A 22,498-nucleotide genomic window follows, 5' to 3' on the forward strand; every position below is an offset into this window, starting at 1 on the left:
AGGAGAAAGACCTCCCCCCGTCACCGGGAAGCGGGGAGCCCACCGGGCCGAGGGAAGCCCGGGCCGCCGAGAGCGAAGGGACCCCCGGGGAACGACGTCGAGAAGTCACGGAAGTAGCGGCTCTCACGCCGCCCAAGTCCGACGGAGGCGGGAGATCCCCGCCGCCGGACGCCGGCACCGACGGAGGCGAAAGGGACGCCCCGCTGGTCCAAGACATCAGGCGCACGCTCCCAGTAAAGACCTGCTGAGCACCTTCTCGGTGGTTCGGTCAAAGTGGACACAAGAAAGTTAGACCATCGGGTGGCTCCATTCAGAACTGCGTTTGGGTTCACTATTAGTTAGTTCTCCAAATGAGAACACGAGAGGATTCCAGAGGCCTCGGAGTGTCTCGTGGTGTCTTCGTCCACGGATCACCAGAAACGAGGAGCTGCGGGATGAGGTTCGATGGACCCTCTCTCGCTGCTGTTGGTAGTTTGTGTGTCGAGTGCAGCTCCCGTAAGCCGATACTCTCACACTCACAAACTGTTGCATCATTAATAGTTGTTGGGCTCTGACAGCCAAGTTCGTCCCGAGTACACTTTCCATTTTCACTGATGTCCTTTGGCTTTGATCAGCGATCTGTGATTGCAGCATGTCTGTGTTAAGTGACAGTTTTAGCGCTTTTACATATATTTGTTGTATTATTTTTATCGAGACCAAAATGCAAAGTGGTTAATTCATTGGTTACCGGGTTACTAATAAGTTGAATGACCTTGATTTTTGTCATCATTGCTGCGAACACTACCTCTTATTTAAAAAGACAAAAAGATCAATACTTATTTATTTATATTTCAATCATCTGATGTTTATTGCCAGTGTGGTTATGTGAGGCTTTATCATTTCATCCGTCAGTGACTAAACATTTGTGTGATTTGGCCGCTCAAAATAATAAAAGAAGTGAGATGAACACTGACTTTTGGCTTCTTCCTTTTTTAATTTGAATGAAAATGTGTGTACATTTAATTAACTCAACACATTGTACATTGAACTTGAGATTCATGCAAACCATGTGCACAACAATGTATTTTGCTTGTCCCACACAGTGTTCAGAAAACATCAACAAAACGTTTTTTAAAGGTTCATATCACAATATATAAAGAAACCGTATACAACACAAGCCAAATGCTACAACAAAGTACTAAGTTAGCAACATCTACTACTTGTATAGTGTATTTATAGTGTCGATAGCAAGAACGTCTGCATTGATTTGATCGTTTAATTACTGTCTTCAAAGCTTCCACTGCTGCTGTAAGAAGAGCAGAATCTCATCGTGCTCATGGGATCAGACACGTACCCTGAAAGAGAGACAAATAAACCACTTAAACACTTTACAAGAATGAGAAAGTACAAAAATGGCATTAAAACGAAAGATAAATGAAAGAGAATCAAATAATAAATCATCGACATAACAAGTCTTGAAAGGTACTACAAACCGTTTCGATCAATGGGAGAAAACTGCATGTTCCTTCTTTGTTCCTCCAGGGAAAGGCCTCCGGATGCTCGACGCCGCTCACTGGAGAGGAAAACATGGAGTCAACGTCCGTGTAACGGGTGTAGCAATCGTTCAGAGGGCGTCTTCTGCCAAGCCTTTCCAAGTCAGAGCAAGCCCAGAAACAATGATTTTAGTTTGAGATTTAAGCCGTGACATTTAATTGAACTCCCTCTGGTGGAAAACTACTCCATATTCCTTAGGTTAGAGCTTGTAATATATTTTATTGAGGGCATTTTTAAGTCTTATCCGACCCTTAATCGTTTGACTAAATCATTTGAAGACATTTCAACACTTTTATTCCCTATTAAACGGCAACAATAATAATGATGATATTCAGTTTAATCTGAGGCTTGTGGCTGTGGTGGCTGCATGCTCGAGGACCTCTCCAACGATGACTCACTCGCATACTTTTAAAACATTTGTATAAAGTGTATTACGCAACAACTTTCAGCCCATTGCTCATACGTTACATTTGAGTTATTTTCTTAAGTTTGAACGAAGTTTGGCGACGCTTTACAGCCCCGTTGTTATATTTTTTGGAACAACAAATATTCCTATTAGGACTTTTTTCATTCGCTTTTCATGAGCAGTGTTTTGACAAATGCAATATGAGACGAGGAGACGCCATTAAAAAGATTCGTTTGTTATCTTTCCAACTTATAAAAATTGATACTTGAAAGACACAAATGCAGGGAAACCAAAACGCCGCTTGCTCCCGCCCCGAGCTCTCTGACCTCTGACTCCAGAAGGCGTAGGCGCGCGAGTTGAGCGCGTACTCCAGCTCGAAGCGGGACCGCAGTGCGGCCACCTGGCTCCGGCCGGGGCCCCCCCCATCTCCTCCTCCTCCTCCTCCTCCCCAGCAAAGGGAGGAGGAGGAGGAGGGCGACAGGGAGCCGCTGCTGTTGCTGGAGGCCGGAGACATCAGCTACCACACGAAAAAAAAAAGAAGAAAAAAAAACGTTATCCAGCAACGCGCGCTGCCTGCGGGGGGGGGGGGGGGGGGGGGAGGGGGGGGTTAAACAGTCATGGATGCGACGTGGGGCGACGTGTACCTCAACGTTGCACAAGCATTCCTCCAGGTTGGAAAGCACTTCGGAGAACTCTGGCCTGTCCTGAGACGGCGGAGGGGGGGGGGGGGGGGGGGAGAAGGAGAGGGTAATTTATTCCTCGCTTCGATGGCGAACAATGGGACGCATCATTTGGTTCCCCTCACAACAGACGGTGACACTCGTGTTCTCTCGGGACGCCGTCTAGCAGGTTGCACTCGTTTTCAGAGTCCACCCACGCGTGGGGGGCAAAGGTGAACTCTGCTTCAAAAAGCAGTCCTTAGATCTTCTGCCTGGCTGTGACAGAACAAACACTTCCACCCCCGGAGCTGTTCAATTATACATCCTCAGATAGAGGCCACGGCCTGCCTGTGCAGGCTGCTTTAATACAACCAGAGAAAAACACAACAAAAACAGCCATCCACGGACAACGCGGTATAGAGGAAAACACACAAAGAACCTTTAAAGTTCTTTATGCAAACCAGAACCCCAAATTTGGTGTATTTCAAAAGTAGGATTCCTGCATAGATAAGAAATAATAACCCTTCTACTGCAATTTAATGATTTTGAAATGTATTATGATCATGTATCTGGTGATTTTCACAAGGCTATTATGAACAATAATGCAATTTCAGATTAAATTGAGAGCTGTATTGTGACAACAAAGAAATGTTACTGCACAGAACATCGTGTCCCAGGTTTTAAACCCTGAGGTGCACAGGTGAGGCCTTAAACCTGGCAAACGGGGGGTGGGGAGTTGCCACAAACGGAGCAATGCACCAGCATGCTCGACCCGCGTCATAATGTGTCCTAACGAGGCCCGGGAACAAAAACATGCTCAGCTAATTATGAAAATCGCAGCACTGAGGGGAGGATCACACAGGGCCACGTGTTCATTAGCGCGAGATGATGCATCGCCTGCAGAGGTCGTTCACTACGGCATCCGCTCCGAGGCCATCGGTGTGAACGGGTAGCGGCGGCGAAGGATACTAATGGCGAGATTAATTTGTGCATTGATTGGAACGGGCAAGCAGAGAAGCTATTTGGGAGTCCCGTGTCACATGTGTCATTCACCTCCGGGCAGGCGTTCCAGCCTCTCATCAGAAGGGCAGAGATGGGTTTGGGGATGGAGTAGCCAACGGGAGGCCGGATGTGATGGTAGGCCATGTCTGCTGCTGCAGCGGCTGTGGACAGAAGCACGTCTGACATCTAGTCCAGTTCGAGACACAAATACCAGACCGTCCGTCCAGCGCTTCTGTCCAGACTGAAATATCTCAAAAAGCACGACTTGGATCCCAGAAGAGTTTGTGGAGGCATTTGGGGTTTTGATTGATGTTGGGTGGTTTCTCTATAACTAAAGTTGAGGCAAATTCAATTTAAGCATCATGTGTTCTTTTATTACTTGCAGCTGCAATTACATGTTAAAGGGTCTTTGGGTTTTGTATGTTTGCTTTTCTTCTCTCGTGTCCCTTGTGAGGGTCTCCTCCACGGTCTAACCTCTAGTATGCAAATGAACCACGACCGCTTAGGCCCAAACACCTGGTTTCAAGTGGGCGAAGGGAATTTCTCCAGTTAGCAGCTCCCACAGACAGAGGGCGTAGCTGAACATGTCGGCCTTCACAGAGTAGCGGGTGCACTGGGTGAACACCTCGGGCGCCATCCAACGCAGGTTCTGTAAAAACACGCGTATGCACAAACACACACACACACACACACACAAAAAAACAGGGCCAATTACTGACATAAACACTGCGTCCCAGCAAGGGCGAGTGGTTCCTCCCAACAGGCAGTCCTCAAGAGATGCAACACACTTAACACCAAACTGCAGGCCAAGCACTTTGGGCGGTGATGAGTCAGCGCATCACGGCGAATCCTGCACGAAAGCAGTTTTTCCTTTTTTATTTTTTTGCCGGTGGGTAATTGATGGCAGGTGACGGCAGAAGCTGCGGCGTGATGCACTGCCTTATCGTTGCATGGGAGTGTGAGCGTATTTGGCAAAAAGAGGGAGAGAGGAAAGCGGCACCGACCCCCGGCTGCTTGGTCATGTTGTCCTCGTCCACAGATTGTAGGAATCTAGATTCTGAAAAGGAAGAGAATGTCCATTAAATACCCCGAAACTATATAGATTTATATTTAGTAGCAGCGAAACAATTACAGAGACTAATAATAATGGATTTTTTTTGAAAGGATGGAGGAAAAGGAATACCTCAACTGAAGCTTACATTGAATTTTGCATTTTTTACATTTTTTACATTTTTAACCCATATTTAAATCCAAAAGAGAACTGAAGCACAAATGACGACTCAAAGCAGGTAAACTGACTCAGTAATGTTAATTATTTAATATAGTTTAAAAGAACATTAAAGAACCATAAGCTACCAGATCATAGCGGACCAAGTAGCACTAAAACTCTGTTTTGAGGGTTTTTTTTGCTACAGATGGTACTATTTCAAAAAAGGGTTTTAGCTAGCTTTCATTGTCCTCTCTCTCTCTCTCTCTCTCTCTCTCTCTCTCTCTCTCTCTCTCTCTCACCTCCAAAGTCAGCCACCACCGCGTGGCCGTCCTCGTACAGCAGGATGTTGTGGCTGGAAGGACCACACGAATAACGGTTAGCGACAACACTCCTCTAATCCGTCACTACCGACCCACCACATGGAGGGGGGAGGGGGGGGGGGGGGGGGGGGAAACAGACGTGTGGCTCCCACCTGTTGAGGTCCCTGTGGATGATAGGCTGGGTGAGGTTGTGCAGGTACTCCATGCCCTTGGCCACGTCGATGGCGATGATGAGCTTGGACTGCAGGTCGATGAGCCTGTCCGTCGACACGTGATTAAAGCAGCGGCCACTTAGTTGCCCCGATCGATGCTCCGCGCCAATCACACGTAGCACTTTACACGGATCAATGGGGTGGTCTATAAAGGCAGCACCTGGCCACACAGTTAGCGGAAAAACACTTCATCCGGATCAATGGCGATCCTCGCTGCTCCCAAGGAGGATAATGGTTGAGCTTAAAGGTAGTTGGAGCTCCTTTCAGGCCTCAACTTCAGGAGCTTAGTCACTGCTAAAGGGTAAAAGCAATCAAACGGACTGGGGGTTTAACACACCTGACCAGATTTACCAGAACTTTATCATTTGTGGAATTTAACGGACGTGTAACAGAAACCCCTTTAGGTAGGAATGCAGTTCAATACTTGGGGCCAGGCAATGAATAATAATGGGTTTTATTAGTTTTTGACTAACCGCTGTTCGTGTTGAACAGCATTACACTGCATTGTGTCCCTATTATTTTGTGCGTGTAATTTTTTTTTTTTAAAAGACACTTCCCCACCTCTTCTGCTCGTGCAGCAGCGAGAACAGGGAGCCCCCGGAGACGTACTGGGTTACGATGGCGAACTGGCTCGGGTCGTCCAGACACGCCCCCACGAACTGGATGATGCAGGGGTGGTTGAGGCGACAGAGGATGGAGACCTCTCTGCAGAACATGTCCACGTCCGACTTGGAGCAGTAGGTGTTGGATCGATAGCTGCGATCAACAGCGGGCAGCGAGGGACTCATTAGTTTCACCCCAACCCCCCCCCCCCCCCCGATGGGACGTTAAATGTCACCTTTACGAGGGGGAGGATTTACCGTTTTATGGCGACTATTTTGTTTCTGCATTTGCCTCTGTGGACTCTTCCAAAGGAGCCTGAGTGGGAAACAGATATTTATTCACCAGTAACAGCATCAGATTGTGCGAAGCGTGCAGCGAAGACAACGAGGAAGCAGATGAGCGGAGGCACCTGATCCAATAATTTCATGGAACTCCAGGTCGGACAGCTGAAGATGGAACTGAGATGGGAGGCTGGCCCTGAGCAGCAGAACTTCAGCCTTCTCTGCAAACAGAACGCGAACCTTTTTAGAAAATATCTACGCCATCAATGAAGAGTTGAACGCATTACTACTACAAAGAGACAGCTGTTTTTTTTTTAATTCAATGCTGCGTATGGATTACTCTGCACTTTCTTTCCTAATAAAGTGGTGCTTGTGTCAAAAGCATGGTTTATTTTAAGATCAAATAATGCTACTATCTATATTTTACATATTTTATGATACATCGTAATAAATATAAATAAAAAATATAAATGGAGCGCTGTATTTTGTTGTTAATAGTTGCACTATAATGGCCACTTTTCATCTGAAGGAGCTGCAGATATTTTCATCATAAAGCTATCTCGATTTAATGTTTATGTCTAAAAAAAAGTGAAACATGTGCACCACATTTAAACAACTACAGCAGGGGCTGTGCTTATATTATATATTTAAAAGCTTTAACATTGGATTCACAGATCCTAAGACATTAAGAATGGATAACACACAAAGGGAGACAGATCCGTAGTTTCCACAGGTAAGCGCGTCAGTCAGGTATTATCCCCAGCGGCTAAGCCCCCTCCCATGGCAACAGACACTGGTGCTGTCACATCAGCTGACGAGTGACATGTGGGGGAGAGCTGCTGTGCTTCACTCCACCTCGCTACCTTTGGTCATGCTCTTGATCTTTCCCAGGGGAGACGGGACAGAAACGTAAGAGCCATCTGAAAACAGAGACGACATGTTGAAACTGACATGTTCAAACTAAGGCCAGATAACAAATGGCATAAAAAAACGTAAAAAATATTGTATGTCCAAAAATGTCATGAAAAAAAGTAAAAGAAATAATAGGTGAAAAAGTTTTTGAAAACAATGTGAACATATTAGGTCGAGAGAAACAGTAAAAAAAAATAGTGTCAAATTAATTTATGTCAAAAAAAAGTCATGAAAAAGATATTGGTTAATTAATACTATTAATAATATAATAAGGGGGTAACTCACCCCCTCCTGGCTGTGAGTACTCGTTGCAGGGGGAGTCATCGGGGCGTTTGTAGTGCTTCAGTAATGTGACAATGGCATCGTGACCTGAGGAAGAAAAACTCAAGTGTGTCAAAAGGGCTTGAGTTAGTTCTGAGATAGTTCTGGTCTTTTTCGAATGTGGGGCTCCGTGAGGTTTGTTAACGGAGGGCTTTGGCGATACCGTAGATGAAAATAGTCACTTCACTTCCTCTGCCGTTACTATTAAAGAAAAAGGCATCAATATTTTAAATATAGCTTACACTTTTCACACACCTTTTTTGGTGAGGCTTATGGCGAACCAACTGCGGCTGATGCACAGACTATAAATATGTTCCTTCATATAACCCCACTTCAAAAGAACACAACTATCCCCTCGATACTAGTTCTTCCATTCAATCCTTTCTGACAGCCCGTCGCCATGCCGACAGACCTTTTTCGTAGGCCCACATGAGGCAGGTCTGCTCGTCCTTCTCCCCGCTGGACCTGCTGGGGTCGCAGGCCACCAGGTTCATGTCGGCCCCGCTGTCCAGCAAAAACTGCACCAGGCGGATGTGGCCGTGAAAACAGGCACTGTGTAGAGCTGAACAGAGTATTTGTTATACGACTGTAGTGCACGACACGGCTGGTGCTGCACTTCATCTAAATGCTTTTTAAAAAAGGAGGGTCACCTGTGTGTCCATCTCGGCCCTGATTGTTGATGCTCGTCGCGTTCTGGCTCAACAGGAACTGGACCATCTGCAGGTCTCTTCCGTACGTGCACGCACTGCGACACGGGACGAGTGCTCGTTATCACGGCCAGAGCGACACAGATGACGCGTTAAAGGTGATGCGCGTGTGTTCATCAGTGAGACGGTGATCAAAGCACCTGTGAAGTGCCGTCTCGCTGAATATGTTCTCCTTTGCCAGACTGTCGGTGCCAGAAAGCTGCACGATCTCCTTCGCTGCCTCGAATTTCCCATTATAGCAGGCCCTGACGAGACACGACAGTCACAGCACGTCATCTTCCCCCTCGTCAGCCGTGCCAAAAGGGCTGTGTACGGGGTCACTGACACCGTGGAAACCTTTTTTACAAGTGTAACGGCGTGTCTCCGTAGATGTTGGCCGAGTGAGGCCGCGCGCCGAAGTCGCCCCGCAGCAGGAAACGCACAACCTCGTGGTGGCCGAAGCGGGCGCAGAAGTGCAGGGGGACGTGGTCTTCGTTGTCCTGAGCGTTCACTGGAGGGGGGGGGGGAGAATCGCAGCGAAGGTACGGTAAATTGATCATTTCCACGCGCGGACAAACCCAGAAAATGTTTGCGGGGTGGGGGGGGAAAGGGGGGGCATGCAGCGTCGGGTGGAGGCTCGCCGTTGGCTTTGGTCCCTTCCCCCAGGAGGAGCTCGATGATGCCCAGGAAACCCTTGGCCGCCGCCAGATGCAGCGGCTGGTCGCCCACCTCCCCGCTGGCGTTCACGTCGGCCCCGAACTTGAGCAGCAGCTTTGCCAGCTGCAGAGATGCAGAGTTGCAGACGTGCATGTTTTTTTTTATTGTTTTTTTTAATTCAGCCTCTCAGTCATCACGGGCGCCGTACCTGCTCGTTGCAGTTATAAGAAGCAATGTGCAGTGGGGTGAAAAACACGGCGTCCTGAACGTTGACACTGGCTCCGTGCTGCAGGAGGATATCTGCTGCCTGGCGAGAGAGAGAGACAAATGGCACCCGGGTCACCTGGTGTGTAAAAAGTCACCTCCCTCGCGGTTAATCCGCAATTGAAGGCCAAAAAAAAACAAGATGGCTGACGGCTCACCTCGCGGTGCCCCGCCAGCGTGGCGACATGCAGGGCGGTGAGGGCACCGTAGCCCACCTGCTGCACGTCCGACCCCCCGTGGAGCAGAGCGGTCAACAGCTCAGCGTCGTCCTGCGGGGGGGGGGGGGGGGAAATTCACAGAAATGAAAATCATCTGCAACTTGAACTTAAATTGTTGTTTAATCCAGAGCTTCTTTTTTTTCACAACTGGTACTTGCACTCCACCAAGTGGTAGGAAGGTTCTTCACCACAAAAACCCCCCCCAAAAAACACAGGCAGCGATTGCACCAGGAAACACACGACGAAAATCCATTCAATTTCGGATTGTGTTGCTCCTCAATTGCGGGTCACCTTGTACGCAGCCAGGTGGAGCGCCGTGAATCCGTTCCTGGACAGTCTGGAAGGACGGAGGCCTTTGAGCATCAGGGTGCGCATGTCGCTCTCGGTACCTGGTTCACAAATGCATGATTCTACGTGCCGGGAAGATTATTCACTCAACAAAGCATTGCTTGCTTCTTAAAAGTTGACATTAATTCAGTGTTTCACATCACTGACATCGAGGGGAGCTCGATTGCACACACGATGTCAGCCGGTTCACGGTAATCCTCCCTCACGCCGCCACGGTTTGTTGAGGGGGTTATTAATAGACCGCCGTAGTCATGCATACCTCCACATACGCAGCAGAGATGCAGCAGCGACAGCCCCTTCTCTGTTCGGTAGCTCAAGTTCACCTTCTGAAAAGCTTCATCCGAGCTGAGCCAAAGACAATAAACATCAGCTGCTGGTGAGGAATGACACGCGACAGAAAGAGAGGCGAGCACGATGCGTACAGGGCAACGCGCGAGACGTTAAGATAAACTTCACGCCTCGGCTCGAATTCTTTGTGTCCACCTGAAAGCAAGTTTGAGCTCCACGAGCTCGTCGTCTTTGAGCTGGAGATCATCTTCCAGCTTCTCGACGATGGCGGCGTACGACTCGCCCACCTTCTTCTTCCACTCATCTTCACAGCCCCGTCGTCATGGTTAAAAAAAATATATAAAAGCAATAACAACATGACAACTCACTATTACATATGCAGAAATGCTGTATTTTACCTCCTAAAATGATTCATATGAAAACGACTGCATTTTAACATTGTCCATTCTTGTCTTTTCAAAGCCAGTGTTTGTGACACCCGACTTTCACCTTCTTATTCAATTCAAACCCCATGAACCCCTTGAATGGAATAATCTCCCCACACAAAACACACGCAGCCGTTACCTGTGCACGTCTGAGAGGGTCTTGATTTGTAATTTCCCATTTTGATAAGGTTTCTCTTCTCTTGTAATATCTGCTCTGTAGTTTGGTTATGCAGTAACACAATCTATCACTCTGCCACAATTGCACAGGTCCAGATAAAGGAGGAGGGGGAGTGGGGGGTGGCAGTGGGCTAAAAATAAACACCTTTGAATGCTAAACAACTGTGACAACCGATCTCCCTCTAAATGACAGAAGCCAGGGTTAATTGGGATTGCTAAATAAAACGCGTGTAGACTGACGTTGTCCATGTAATCCACGACGGTCCCTTTATTTTCAATAAAGCACATTATCCATAGCCGTAACAGTACAAAGCGCCACGCGCAAGCGGTCAAAAACCCTTTGCCCTTCCGGGTAAAACGTCCTCCCAACCGCACTGTATTTGCCCTCTTTATGGTTGAGGCAAAGTGCGCCACCCAGTGTTAAGCAAAGAAAAATAGGAACCTGAAAACAAACGGCATTTGGCTCTTACACCTTTCAAGAAATACAAGTTTGGAAGACCCCTTCGTCTCAGTCCGTTATAAGACAAATGACATGTGTGAAGAGTGCTGTGGCCGAGGCAATGAGTTAAGCTGATCCATAATTCTCGATTATGAACTCTGATTGTCTCGTTTACTTCTCGTAATGTCTTCATACAATCCCCCCCTGAACTTCAGCATCTCCTCCAGGTTCTTCCACATCAAGCACTCTCGCATGGACACCAGCGCGGTGCCTTTGGGGACGGTGAACGCGGAGCCGCTCAGGGCGGCCTGCAGCATCTCCAGGGACAGCGAGAATGAGCTCTGCTGATCGGAGCAAAGGGGAAACAGACAGGCGTTCCACAAGCTGCAGGCGGGCGCGTCGCCGGAGAACCTCAGCTCTCCCTCACTCAGCCCCCAGCGGGACAGGCACGCCGGCAGGCTGACGCCGCAAAGCTTCAGCTCCGCCAGGCCAGAAGGTGCCTCCGCGGCGCGCTTCAAGTCGTCCTCGATCCCGAAGATCGCGGTGACGAACGCGGCGCGGCGCCCGCGGGTCACGCACAGGGAGTGCGCGAGCACGCCGGCGGGCACCGACAGGCCCGCCCGGACCCAGCAGCCGCTGACGACGGAGCCGGCGCCCACGGAGGCCCCGGCTCCCAGCCGGGAGTACTCCACCACGGACCCGGCTCCCACGGAGCAAGCGGGGTCCAGCACGCTGTGCATGACGCAGCGGCCCGAGCTCTCGTTGGCGTCCACGCTGAAGGCGGATGGCAGGAGACCCAGCTCGGTCCTCAGGGCCCCATCCCGGGCGAGGTGGAAGAGGTACTCCGACGTGGTCCCGATGTGGTAGAACTTGGAGTTGTTCAAGAGCACGACACTCAAGGGAGTGCCCTTCAGGAGATGGAAGATCTTTTGGCGGACGCCCACCAGGCTGCCCTCCTCTTTGGCGACGTTGGCGGTGTTGCTGGCGTAATCCACCGTGGCCCTCGGGCCCAGCGCTTGGAGGAAGTCCCCGTATGCGTCCACCTCGCAGTCCAGAGGCCCCAGCTCCTCCAGCAGGCCGAGGAGGGATTTGGCAGTGCCAAAGTCGACATAATAGGTGCTGTCCGTGTAGACAAACTCCGCGTCAGAGAGAGAGAGACAACCCCCGCGGCTGTCACGGACAGCTCCGCTGCCGCGCATCTCGGCGATGCTCGGCTTGTGCAGGAAGCGCAGGCAGGAGACGGACTCCACCTCGGAGTCGCCCGACTTTTCGTCCGAATCCAACACGAAGACGCCGTGGGTCGTGCCGACGGACAGCGAGGACGGGTGGGCCAGAGCTGTGAAGCCCGGCTGGTCGAACCTGACGCTCTCATCGCCTCCGGTACTGTACAGCTCCACGTCGTCGGCGCAGGTCACCAGGACGCCCGGCCTCATCCGGGAGGGGAAGTCAACGTACGAGGCCAGTTTGAGCTCCAGCATCTGGTAGAGAGGGTCTCCCAGCGGCACGGCGGTGAAGATCTTGCCCAAGGCGCTGGCGCTGGGCAGACGCTGGCTGAATCCTCCTGGGAGGACGACAAGTGGGAGGACGACAAGTGGGGAAACGTCACACACAAGCACCTGCAATAGTTAAAATACTACTACTTAACTTTAGAAGAACTTAATCAAAGCTCTTAGTTAGACACTTTATTATAAAGCCTCAATTATTTGGAAGATGCTGTGATATTATATAACGACACGTATTATGGGTTTGAGCAATTATGTTCAATGCATTTATTTAAGCATCATTATTGAAATAACGTACAGTTCACAAATTAGTTTTTAAATGTGTTAATTACACGATAACGATCATCTGCTTTTGGCCCTATGTTTTCCTCTGTTATGTTGCAATATTTTAATAATTATCGCTTTTAATTTAAGTATATTTACATGAATAAATGAGCTCACATGGATGGAACAGTAATTGTGACTGTGGTGATGTGTGATTTGGACGAATTCGTTTAGAACTAGTTTAGACATGTGAACATGTCAATAGCTGCTTATTCCGAAATTCCTAATTTGTATTGAAAAAAAATAATTAAAAAGCAGTGGAACACATGGTTTATTTGAAGGGTTACCTGCATGGATGAGGAGGACTCTCAGCCTCTCCAGAGCCTTCCCATAGATGTCATTCAACTGCTGCAGCGCATATAGAGTAGAGCCCCCATTCCCTTGAAAACAGGTTAAATTAGTAGTAACGCTTCGTTGTAAAAAAAAAAAAAAATCTGAGCATGGTACACTGGCTCACCTATTTTGGGTCCAGGTGGATCACAGAAGACCTTGTAGTGAGGTCCGAGGGGAAGCTCCTTCCGGTCTACTTTCTGTCTCACCTGCAGCTCGTACGCGGCTCTCTGGCTCTCGTCTGCGGCGGTGACAGCCACCACGTCCCAGAACTCTCCGGGCTGCACCTCGCGAGCTTTCAGGCAACAAAAAAAACAAAACAGTTATCACATAGCTTCTTCACATGAGACGAAATAATATGAATGATGAATAAACACAGAGGCGTTGGTTTCGAAGGAGAAGTGCGCGTGCTTTTGCAGTGAAATGAGTCAGTCGGACATAAAACTCACCACGCAGAGAGTTAAATTTTCCGATCTTTTCTTGTGTCGCTATTTGTAACTTTATGACACTTTCCTGGCTCATACTGTCGGTTCCGGGTCCGATTTCTCTAGTGTCTTTAATTTTAGCCGGTAGTGAAGGACCCTTTTCCGTCTCTGACTTCCGGGTCACGTGTTTGGTTGTGTTTATGACGTAGGCGTGCATCAGGAAATCAGGAACATTTATTGCCAAAGTATGTTAGACATACAAGGATTTTGAAATGGTAATGACAATGAGAGAATGGGCAACAGGAAAAAAAAATCAGTGCAGGAAAAATTTCCAAATTTCCAATTGAAATCTACAGTATAAAATGGCAGAATATAAACCAATTCCTTTTTATATGTATTATTTTAGGGTTTTACTTCCCCAATGCTTGCAGCCAACTAATGTTGCCTCACAAAAGGCTACATCCTGAGGTACAAAAAAACAGGAAATTAGCTAAATCAATAATTTCCTCAATGATATCCTGTATACTAATCTCTTACATGATGCCAAATGTATCATTAGAGAAGGCACATTACTCATTGAATGTAACCTGTCAAATTCATTAACTTATGATATGAGCTGTTCAGTTTAGAAATATTCATCCCCATTAACAAGGTGCCAACTATCTCTGCTGGCTTGCTGTCATGGCAACAGATCCTGCATATTTTATTTGCAAGACATTGAAGTGCATATTAGTACAAATTGTCTCGTCTCAATCACATGTCACCCTGGTAGAATCTCCACGGCAACATGTGGAAACGGTTGTTGATATTTCAGTTGCGCCAAGGACGACATTACACTCAAGGAGGCATTTTATTTACATCACGCTTTCTTTTCAGTTTCGCTGTCCGAGAGGCAGTGGGAGGACGGCATGAAGATAATGGAACAAAAACAAATTCTGGAATCTCACCGGTCGCTGTCACCAGTACAAGCGTTACTGTGGGATGCAGCTGACAGCTGTGTTTTTCTCCATAAAATAAAGGGTTTGGGTATGGTAGGAATGTAGGGTGAGGGAAGTGAAGCCCGACACAACGGCTCAGATGAGCATAATCCACTGGTCAATAGTGTTTATTGTTTCAGTTACAATCAAGACAGCTTGACATGATACTTGGCCATTTAACGTCAGTACTTAGAAATCAGTGCAAGAGTTGTCCTCTAAAACTATACATCATTGTCTCAACACAGCATCATTACACACTAAATGTACACCTTGGCTTACTGTTATTCAAAGTCTCGATACAATAATTTAAAAACCATTATGTAGGGAGGTAGAAAATAAACTATAACAAAAGAGGTTGATTGAAAAATCTCAACTTATACAAAAAAAAAAAAAAACTGTGAGTACCATTGTACAACTGTTTCAAGATAACAGATTCAAAGATTGTGGTAAATACTTAAACCAAAATATGATCCATCGCTCTACGAATTAATATAGCACAGACACTTTGCAATAAATCAGATCTATTAAAAGTCATAAGGCTAAAATTCCAGGAGTGACTATTGTGCACTTTTGCTTCATACCTATTGATCTTGCTGGAAAACAAGTTCATTCAAAAATGTAAACACTGTATTTCTTTTGCTTTCCAAAAGACAATTTCTCTCATTTTACAGTGAGAACTGAGGTTTAAAGCCCACAAACGCAAAAAGGAGTTCTCTCATCTCTGGGTGAGACACCTACATTCAACCACAGGCCCCCCTTAGAAGCCCCCCCCCCCCCCCCCCCAGCTCCTCCTCATCGCGCAAGGGAGACGACGGCGGCCGCGTGGTGTCACAGCGCCGGGGGCGGCAGGGCAGCCGGGCTGTCCTTGTTGGCCTCCAGGAAGTCCCTGCAGGCGGAAAAGATACTCGAAAAGCTGGAGGACAGCCCGGCGATGTCGGTGGAGATGTAGGGGAGGACGCCCGGAGTGGCCTGGTTGTAGTAGGTGATCTGCAAACGAGACACGTGTGAATCTGCAGTGTGGACGGTGCAGCAAATGCGCTCGTGGCAAGCGCCGCCCTCATTCGGCCAACCTTGGTGACAGCGCTGGACTCTTCCCAGATGGAGAAGCCGGCACACAGCACCTCTCCCCTGGTGTAGTCCTCCGTTGGGAGGTGAGTGGGCAAGGTGACGGAGCGCAGAGCGATCAGGTACGGGTCCCTGAGAGGGGCGAGACGAGGACAGCATCAGAGAGCAGATGGGGAGCAGCATTTGCAATAACGCAAGTTGAGACTAGGAACTAAAGCAACGCAATATAAAAATGCAGCAGAGAAGCTGCAAAAAAAAAAAAATCGGATGTGGAGTTACAACACCTGGCGTCACATGGCTTCCTCCTTGATGCCAGGAGGATAAAGTCCTGGCCTTTGCCCCCTTTACTGACAGATGTGGTCGCCACGCGGTAAAGGGTGTCTTCCTCATCGGCTTGGATGATAACCTCGCACTCCCTGCAGGGGCCACCAAGTAATGAGAGTGTGACGAAATGCTTCTTGGATAAGCGATAAATTACTTTGCCCTATGTGTTCCGCAAAACTACCGCAGCCTCACAATGGCAGCTTTTACATATGGGCCTAGATATACATAGTTGGATTCATGGTTTGGCGGCTGTAATGATAAGATTCAACTGGGGAACTCAAAAAGGCCGGTAATGCTCTTTAGGATTACTCTTCCCCCACCGTTTATCTGTCCTATAGACCTCACTTATTCTCCTAAAATTATGAAAAATGTACATGTCACCCAATGCCGGTACATCCGTTACCATGATAACAAGCACTGTGGTTTATTTTCAGCAAACACCGTCCTACTCACTAAAGCACCAAAGTAATCCCCTTAGAAACCCTATTTCCACATGTTTGAGTAATATTCACAGATTATAACATATCCAAGTAATAGCTTTATATTAGGATCCATTTTTAAAGGATGTGCATCTCCTGTAGATAGCGGGCCTTGGTGTTGATATTCACATGTAAAATAACTGACAATAATAAAAACAGAATAATATCGGCGACGGCGGTCCTACTGACTCATAGATGCGGTCCCACTCCTTCCTTCTCCTCAGGTCGGACAGAAGGTGGAAGGTCTGCTCTGCCGGTACGCTGACGTGCATCTCCACCTTGAAACACAACACGTGGTTTTCCTCCAGGGTGTACAGTCTGACCTAAGAGGAGGAGGAGGGAGGAGATTAACGTCTATAAATAGGACTGGTTTCAGATAGTCTAATGTGCACACATTGAGTTTGACTGCTGTCTACACTGCCACATTAACTGGTGAGTTAATGGTGTGTGAGAGACTATACATTATTCCACTATATTTAGAGATTGTTCTCCAAGTCTTCGAAAGTGACCTTTGGAGCAAAAGTAACTTTAAAAGAAGTTTTCTACTCTGCATTATTCTAGAACTTACTTAAGAGCAACATGGGCCTACTCCCAGGACACCGCTTGTCCAAAGTAATACAGATCAGAATGCCCTGCGGAATCACAACAGCTGTGTCTATTTAACAAGTTATATCCTGTACAATAACACGGACCGTACCGACCTTGTTTTTCTCAGACGTCAAGACCCAGTTGTTTCTGGTATCCATTAGTTTCAGCGCTGTTACGTTATTGAAGCTCAGGTACATCTGACAAAACAAAATCAAAAACAACAGACCGTCTGAGTTCTACCAAATACGCCGGCGAGAAGACTCAACAAGCAACAAGCACGTGTGACTCTGTTTGGCAGAAATCGCAATACCTGGTTACTGGGATCCCAGGGTACAGACAGGGGCACTTCCGTTTGCTTGCAGGAGATAATGTATTTCCTGTAAACATGTAGGGCACAATGACAATTTACTTTAGGGGGCCCAAAAGCGAGATCAGACGACCGGATCTTGCTGCAAAAGCTTTTGGTTCCCGCTGTGAGCCAACCTCAGGCTATCACAGAGTGGAATAAAGATTAAACGGGAGGCCGGGTATTTCTGCGGTTGAACAATCCGCTTATTATGCTCGACAGCCTGCGAATAAACGGACCGTGTGGCACAACACTGGACAAAAACAAAGCCCTGATCACACTTTTAGTTTGTCGTTTTGTTTAATGAATCCTGTTGAATCAAACCTTGCAAAGAGGTATAGAAATGCATATTTTTCTACACATCATGCATGAACCATGTCAGCGCTGTGATGCATCAGTAAGCTGTGCAAAGAACAGATCCCGGTGGTTGATACCGACCTATCAAGGCGAATCTTCTTTCTGGCAACAGCTTCTTGATAACGTCTCTTCCCGTCCTGTAAAAGCATCGGAAAGCCTCATCATTAAAGCCTGCCACACGGACATGTTGTGATAAGTGCCGAACAAACGAGCCGTCAACAGCAGCAACAGGACCAGAAGAAAATCTCACCACGGGCTCGGGTCGTATCCGCGGTATCGTGCACGGCTTCCGGTCGGCGTCCAGCACCTCGAAGGTCATGAAAGCGCTATTTATGTGACGCAGAGGTTCTCCGCCCTGGTAGGCCTCCGCACACACTCCCACCTCCATGCTGGAGCACGCCGCGTTTGCAGGAAGGAGGCGCACGGTAAAATTTAAAAAAATAAATACAAAAAAATCAGACGGGTCGAGGGGTTGTGCGCTTTGCGCCTTTGTCAGAGTCATTCAGGTAAAGACTCACCTGTGCTTGAAGCTGTTGTTGACGATGGCTTTCAGCACCAGTCGGTCGCCGATGTGAGACGGGCCCCGAAAATGGAACATGTCGATGCTCCTCAAGGTTGGGTGAGCTTTACACAAGCGACTAGAATATCAGAATATGAAGAAGGGAATAAAAAGAAGAGGTTTGTTAGCGTAGTGTTGCAGTTTTGAATAGCCACGTATAACTAGGATTTGTAAAGAATAATACCGATTTGTTTTCTTACAATGAGTGATTATCTATTTAATTGCCATATCTCTGCGTTAAATATGAAGCCACCGCCCGGTATGTTGGCACAGCGTAGTACTGGAAACTACAAAAAGCACTATTTGTGGTGTGACACGGGTATTTGTGTGGGACTATTTCTTGGCCGGTCGCAGTGATTTCCTGGTCTCATAGAGAAGTTTCCTGTTAAGAACACCCTGTAAAAACAACAACTCGTCGCAGTCAAACAAAAAGACTTCATTTTGTTCATTTTACAGATTTTAACTCGCATATTCTTTTAATATGTATTAATATAATATTTATATTCATATTAATATTTAATTCATTTAATTTATATACTGTTCATTAGTCCAATCCAAGTACATTACAACTATCATTTACCTATATTTGTCCAGCCTAAAGGCCCTTGCCCAAACTGTCATTTCTTAGATTGAGAAATATTGCACAAACTAGAACAAAAAAGGGGGGTTGGATTATTTTTCCTGTCTTCAACCTCAGCGAAGTCAACCGACTGCTGGCCTCAGTTCAACAGGCAGATACGACTGCGACTTTGACCTTCTCGTCCAGCTGGGGAATAAAGTCACTCACCAAGCACATTCCTCAAAAACTGTCCATTAAAGCTGGTTTGAGCCTCTAAGTTTAAAACGGACGCACCTTGCTGCAATCGTGGCCACATTCTCCATCCAGGCCATGATTTGTCCCCCAAAGGTGCTGACTTGATGGTTGGCATGCGGCGGGAGCACCAGCTCCACGCTCTCCACCCGCGTCCGCTCAGCCGGCACGGCGCCCTGGAACTCCTGGAATTCCCCTGGTGAGAGCGCGACAACAAGGGAGGCAATATCAACTCCGAATTTTAAAACGCTGATCACATGATCCCCCCCATTTGTCTGTTTACAGGCCGTACCCAGCTGAGCTGTGCTGCTGCTCAGTAGGTCGTTGATGATCTCGGCGTGGATGAGCCGCATCCTCCTCCGCTCTGCCGCCAGGCTGTACTCCATCTGCTCCGTTTGCGTGCGAGGGAGCACCTGCTTCAGCTGCACCTGTGTGCGCAGAAAGCAACAACAAAAAAAAATAAAAAACGTTTTAAAAACGTTGAACGCGCTTCAGTGAAACGCTCATTTCGGTCCTCGTCCCTCACCTTCCCAGCTTCGGTTCGTCGGGCGACGAAGGTGGCAAAAGCGTGGCAGACCTTCCACTGCCTGTCGGTGTAAAGATCCTCACAATTCACCAATATGCCCACCTGAAACCCCCAAAAAATAAAAATAAAAAAGTGAATCGCACACATTTGTCCTTTTTCCTGAATCGACAACTTCCACAACTCTTAAATAAAATGTCCCCTCACCTCCATACTGGACGTGAAGGCTCTGTTGACCTTTGCGATGATGTTGACCACCTTTCCCACCCTGGAGCAGACGGACAGGGGCGCGCTTTTCTTTACTAGCAACACTCAACCCGTGATTGTACCATCAACACAATCCGGACCTTTGTACTGCTTAAGCATGGTGTTTAGTTGGACCCATTTCAGGGTCAGTGCATTACCCTATGGTGTGTTCAAAGTGGATGTCGTCCACAGATGCGGTAACACAGGTACAACCTGCGTGTCTCTCAGCTGCGAGGACAGAGATTTAAGCACAAACAGTTAAGCCGAGAAATCCAGCAACACAAAGTCACGAAGCAACCGCGAATCAGGCGAGGTGTTGTAAACATGTGCATCTATGAAAACACCAGAACATATTGATGCCAACGTTTTATCTATTGCTTCTGTGCAGATATCGTTAAAAGTTTAGCAGTGGCCCATAATTAAAACATATTTATACCATTTATGATGTTCTCTTTAAAATGGCTGGATTGATTTGGTAATATTGTAAATAAATAAGCAAAGCCGTTTTAAAAGGTAACATCTCGGAGATGATGGACCTTAATGTGATGAAGCGTTTTTTAGGTCTCACAGTGACCAAAGACCTTCTTGGCAACTCATTTTGCTAGCAGTTTGCCAACTGTTCAACTGAAAAAAGATGCATTTGTTGTTATTTACCAAATAATAACGCATCACATGATTCACAATGGCATCCATATCACCCACTTTTATTATGGAACGTAACTGTCAAACATTCTTCGCCATAGAAAAAGGCCTTTTATTTATCAAACTGTAACTGCGAGTACTTCATCATTTCGGGGGAATGTAGATCATAGTTTAGTGCAGGTCCGTTTTTAGAACACCTCCAAATGAGGTCGAGACAAAAGCAAAAATGAGCGAACTGGTCCACAGAGCAACGCTGAAAAAAAAGGGGAAGCAACCATCATGACTCGACAAAATAACATTGAACGCTACTGGGTGCTCCTCGAGAACGACCGCGCACCGAACCTAAAAACCCGGTTACACGAATGTACCCCCCCAACCCTGGGATGATCTTGGATAACCGCGGTGCGTGATCGGTGTTGCAGATGCACAAATACGTATCGAGTTTCACGATCTCCCATGTCCCACGAGACAAACTCCACGGAACGGAAGTGGCACTTGGAGACCTGACAATTCACTTTCCTACCAGACAAGCAGGCGGTGGAGTCCATCCACTTGAGCAGCTGTCCGACACTCAGCTCACCGCAGTGGTTGGCGTGGCAAGGCAGCACGATCTGACTCATCTTCAGCTCAGTGGGGTTTCTGTACCCTTCGTCCCCCTCCTGAATGAACAGAGGGTCCAGCATGGCGTCTGCACATTTCCCCATTGACGTCATCATAAATGCACAGCTGCAGAGAGAGAGAGACGAGAGAGAGAGAGAGAGAGAAACACAGGGAAGTGCGTTACAGTAAAGGCACATGAGAAAGTGTGGAAACTGCAGTCAGTGTGGGTCAGAGCTGCCGCGTAAGGCGCTTTCAATAATCATGCTGTCGTCTGAGGAATTGCCCAACGTTTGTCCCCTGACTCAAAGATCAGGCACGACCTGACAAAGCCTGCGTGTGATCACAACCTTGCAGCATTCAGGCCTCTCAAGGAATGAATGCCATTCTCCCTGCAGCCCTTCTAAATATGCAGGCTGAGAGTTGTTTTTTTTTTTCCTCCTTTTTTCTCCCTGGCCTGGTTTAATTTGAGTGTGCGGTCTGTCACAATACACACACACACACAAACTATTTTAATGCATGATGCTAAATGAGGCATTCATGGAAACTATTTGCTCGGGATTGAAGTGTTTGCCCGCAACTGCTGTTGCTCCACTGGGCCGCAATGCCGTGGTCACCTGTCCTTCCCGTTAAGGAGGACACGGGCTCGGGTGACCTTTGCATGCGTGGACTTCGAGTGAATTAAAACATAAGAACACAACACACACCGTGGACTTCTGTGACGAGACGACAAGAACGTCTGAGGCAAAGAATTATTTGTGCGGCCGATGAAAAACAAAACAAAAAAAAGGTCGTGACAGTAATCAAAGCGACGCATTTGACATGGGGAAACTAAATAGATCGGCTTACCTCGTTTTTAAGTTTTAGTGTTTTGCTGATAGATCGAGATGAAGACCCCCGCGTTTCAATAGGCGGGCGGCTTCTACGCATCCGTCTCTGTTTCAGCCATTCCTCCACAACTTTATAAACACACACATGCACGCACACGTTACGTCTTTAATGAACGCTTTCGCCACTGGAGGGAGAGAGAGAGACACTCACACACACTGGGAGAGAGAGAGAGAGAGAGAGCGAGAGAGGGTCCTCTGCAGCGGGAGCTGTTACGTGCACATTTTTAAGGTGGAGCTGGTAGTTGGCTCATATTTAGGGGTCGCTTAGGGAAAACTAAGGGTAGACTCTTCTTCCATTCTCAAGTGTCCAGGTTCAACACTTGTATTTAAAAGAACAACCGACAATGATCCCTTCTGAGGAACGATGAGGAAGTTTTTCTTGATTTATTGTTGTAGGCCTTTGCATTTTTTTTAAATATATGAAAAAGCAATAATTTTTGTCCAAATAATATACATATTTGGTCGTAAAGAAGCAAACCAAATTCTTCGCTGCCAAAATGTGAACTGCCTTTAATCTCAAATCAGCTTGTTAAAAAACAGAACCGTTTCAGG

The 22,498-nt window shown here is 47.3% G+C and overlaps 3 protein-coding genes across 3 annotated transcripts; all 3 read right to left on the reverse strand.

Annotated features, from left to right (window-relative positions):
• Positions 1 to 926: 926 nt before the first annotated feature.
• Positions 927 to 10,556, reverse strand: tnni3k (TNNI3 interacting kinase). Its single transcript, XM_037469799.2, has 25 exons — positions 10,485 to 10,556; positions 10,116 to 10,224; positions 9,892 to 9,977; positions 9,576 to 9,673; positions 9,225 to 9,335; positions 9,011 to 9,109; positions 8,787 to 8,925; positions 8,512 to 8,656; positions 8,307 to 8,411; positions 8,110 to 8,204; positions 7,872 to 8,021; positions 7,424 to 7,507; positions 7,090 to 7,146; positions 6,355 to 6,447; positions 6,203 to 6,260; positions 5,904 to 6,098; positions 5,283 to 5,387; positions 5,110 to 5,162; positions 4,605 to 4,657; positions 4,117 to 4,249; positions 3,652 to 3,761; positions 2,584 to 2,643; positions 2,266 to 2,456; positions 1,473 to 1,552; positions 927 to 1,334 (listed from the first exon to the last, which is right to left on the reverse strand). Exons 1-25 carry the CDS (start codon positions 10,522 to 10,524, stop codon positions 1,255 to 1,257), a joined length of 2,529 nt encoding a protein of 842 aa, XP_037325696.2. The 5' UTR covers positions 10,525 to 10,556; the 3' UTR covers positions 927 to 1,254.
• Positions 10,557 to 11,103: 547 nt separating this feature from the next.
• fpgt (fucose-1-phosphate guanylyltransferase) lies at positions 11,104 to 13,705 on the reverse strand. The gene is made up of 4 exons (XM_037469798.2): positions 13,567 to 13,705; positions 13,245 to 13,412; positions 13,075 to 13,167; positions 11,104 to 12,522 (listed from the first exon to the last, which is right to left on the reverse strand). The coding sequence occupies exons 1-4, from the start codon at positions 13,637 to 13,639 to the stop codon at positions 11,111 to 11,113; spliced, it is 1,746 nt and encodes a 581-aa protein (XP_037325695.2). The 5' UTR covers positions 13,640 to 13,705; the 3' UTR covers positions 11,104 to 11,110.
• A 924-nt stretch (positions 13,706 to 14,629) lies between these two features.
• On the reverse strand, positions 14,630 to 22,079 carry acot11b (acyl-CoA thioesterase 11b). The gene is made up of 16 exons (XM_037470135.2): positions 21,906 to 22,079; positions 20,983 to 21,185; positions 19,976 to 20,045; positions 19,779 to 19,839; positions 19,575 to 19,676; positions 19,341 to 19,476; positions 19,091 to 19,244; positions 18,197 to 18,316; positions 17,929 to 18,067; positions 17,760 to 17,815; positions 17,286 to 17,352; positions 17,089 to 17,172; positions 16,577 to 16,710; positions 15,869 to 16,000; positions 15,590 to 15,716; positions 14,630 to 15,506 (listed from the first exon to the last, which is right to left on the reverse strand). The coding sequence occupies exons 2-16, from the start codon at positions 21,173 to 21,175 to the stop codon at positions 15,348 to 15,350; spliced, it is 1,734 nt and encodes a 577-aa protein (XP_037326032.1). The 5' UTR covers positions 21,176 to 21,185; positions 21,906 to 22,079; the 3' UTR covers positions 14,630 to 15,347.
• Positions 22,080 to 22,498: the final 419 nt, after the last annotated feature.

Source organism: Pungitius pungitius, chromosome 7 (genome assembly GCF_949316345.1).
Source record: "Pungitius pungitius chromosome 7, fPunPun2.1, whole genome shotgun sequence".
In the NCBI taxonomy this organism is placed as follows: Eukaryota; Metazoa; Chordata; class Actinopteri; order Perciformes; family Gasterosteidae; genus Pungitius; species Pungitius pungitius.

Excerpts from the sequence above, each read along its gene's own strand:
- tnni3k (XM_037469799.2), bottom strand. The coding sequence starts at position 10,524 with ATGGGAAATTACAAATCAAGACCCTCTCAGACGTGCACAG. Across the intron at positions 10,225-10,484 it reads ACCCTCTCAGACGTGCACAG|ATGAGTGGAAGAAGAAGGTG; the intron begins GTAACGGCTGCG and ends GGGGCTGTGAAG. Across the intron at positions 2,644-3,651 it reads GCTGGAACGCCTGCCCGGAG|GACAGGCCAGAGTTCTCCGA; the intron begins GTGAATGACACA and ends CCGCCGTCTCAG.
- fpgt (XM_037469798.2), bottom strand. The coding sequence starts at position 13,639 with ATGAGCCAGGAAAGTGTCATAAAGTTACAAATAGCGACACAAGAAAAG. Across the intron at positions 13,413-13,566 it reads AAAATTTAACTCTCTGCGTG|CTCGCGAGGTGCAGCCCGGA; the intron begins GTGAGTTTTATG and ends GTTGCCTGAAAG. Across the intron at positions 12,523-13,074 it reads AGTCCTCCTCATCCATGCAG|GAGGATTCAGCCAGCGTCTG; the intron begins GTAACCCTTCAA and ends TCGTCCTCCCAG.
- acot11b (XM_037470135.2), bottom strand. The coding sequence starts at position 21,175 with ATGATGACGTCAATGGGGAAATGTGCAGACGCCATGCTGGACCCTCTG. Across the intron at positions 19,477-19,574 it reads GACGAACCGAAGCTGGGAAG|GTGCAGCTGAAGCAGGTGCT; the intron begins GTGAGGGACGAG and ends CTGCGCACACAG. Across the intron at positions 19,245-19,340 it reads CAGCAGCACAGCTCAGCTGG|GGGAATTCCAGGAGTTCCAG; the intron begins GTACGGCCTGTA and ends CGCTCTCACCAG.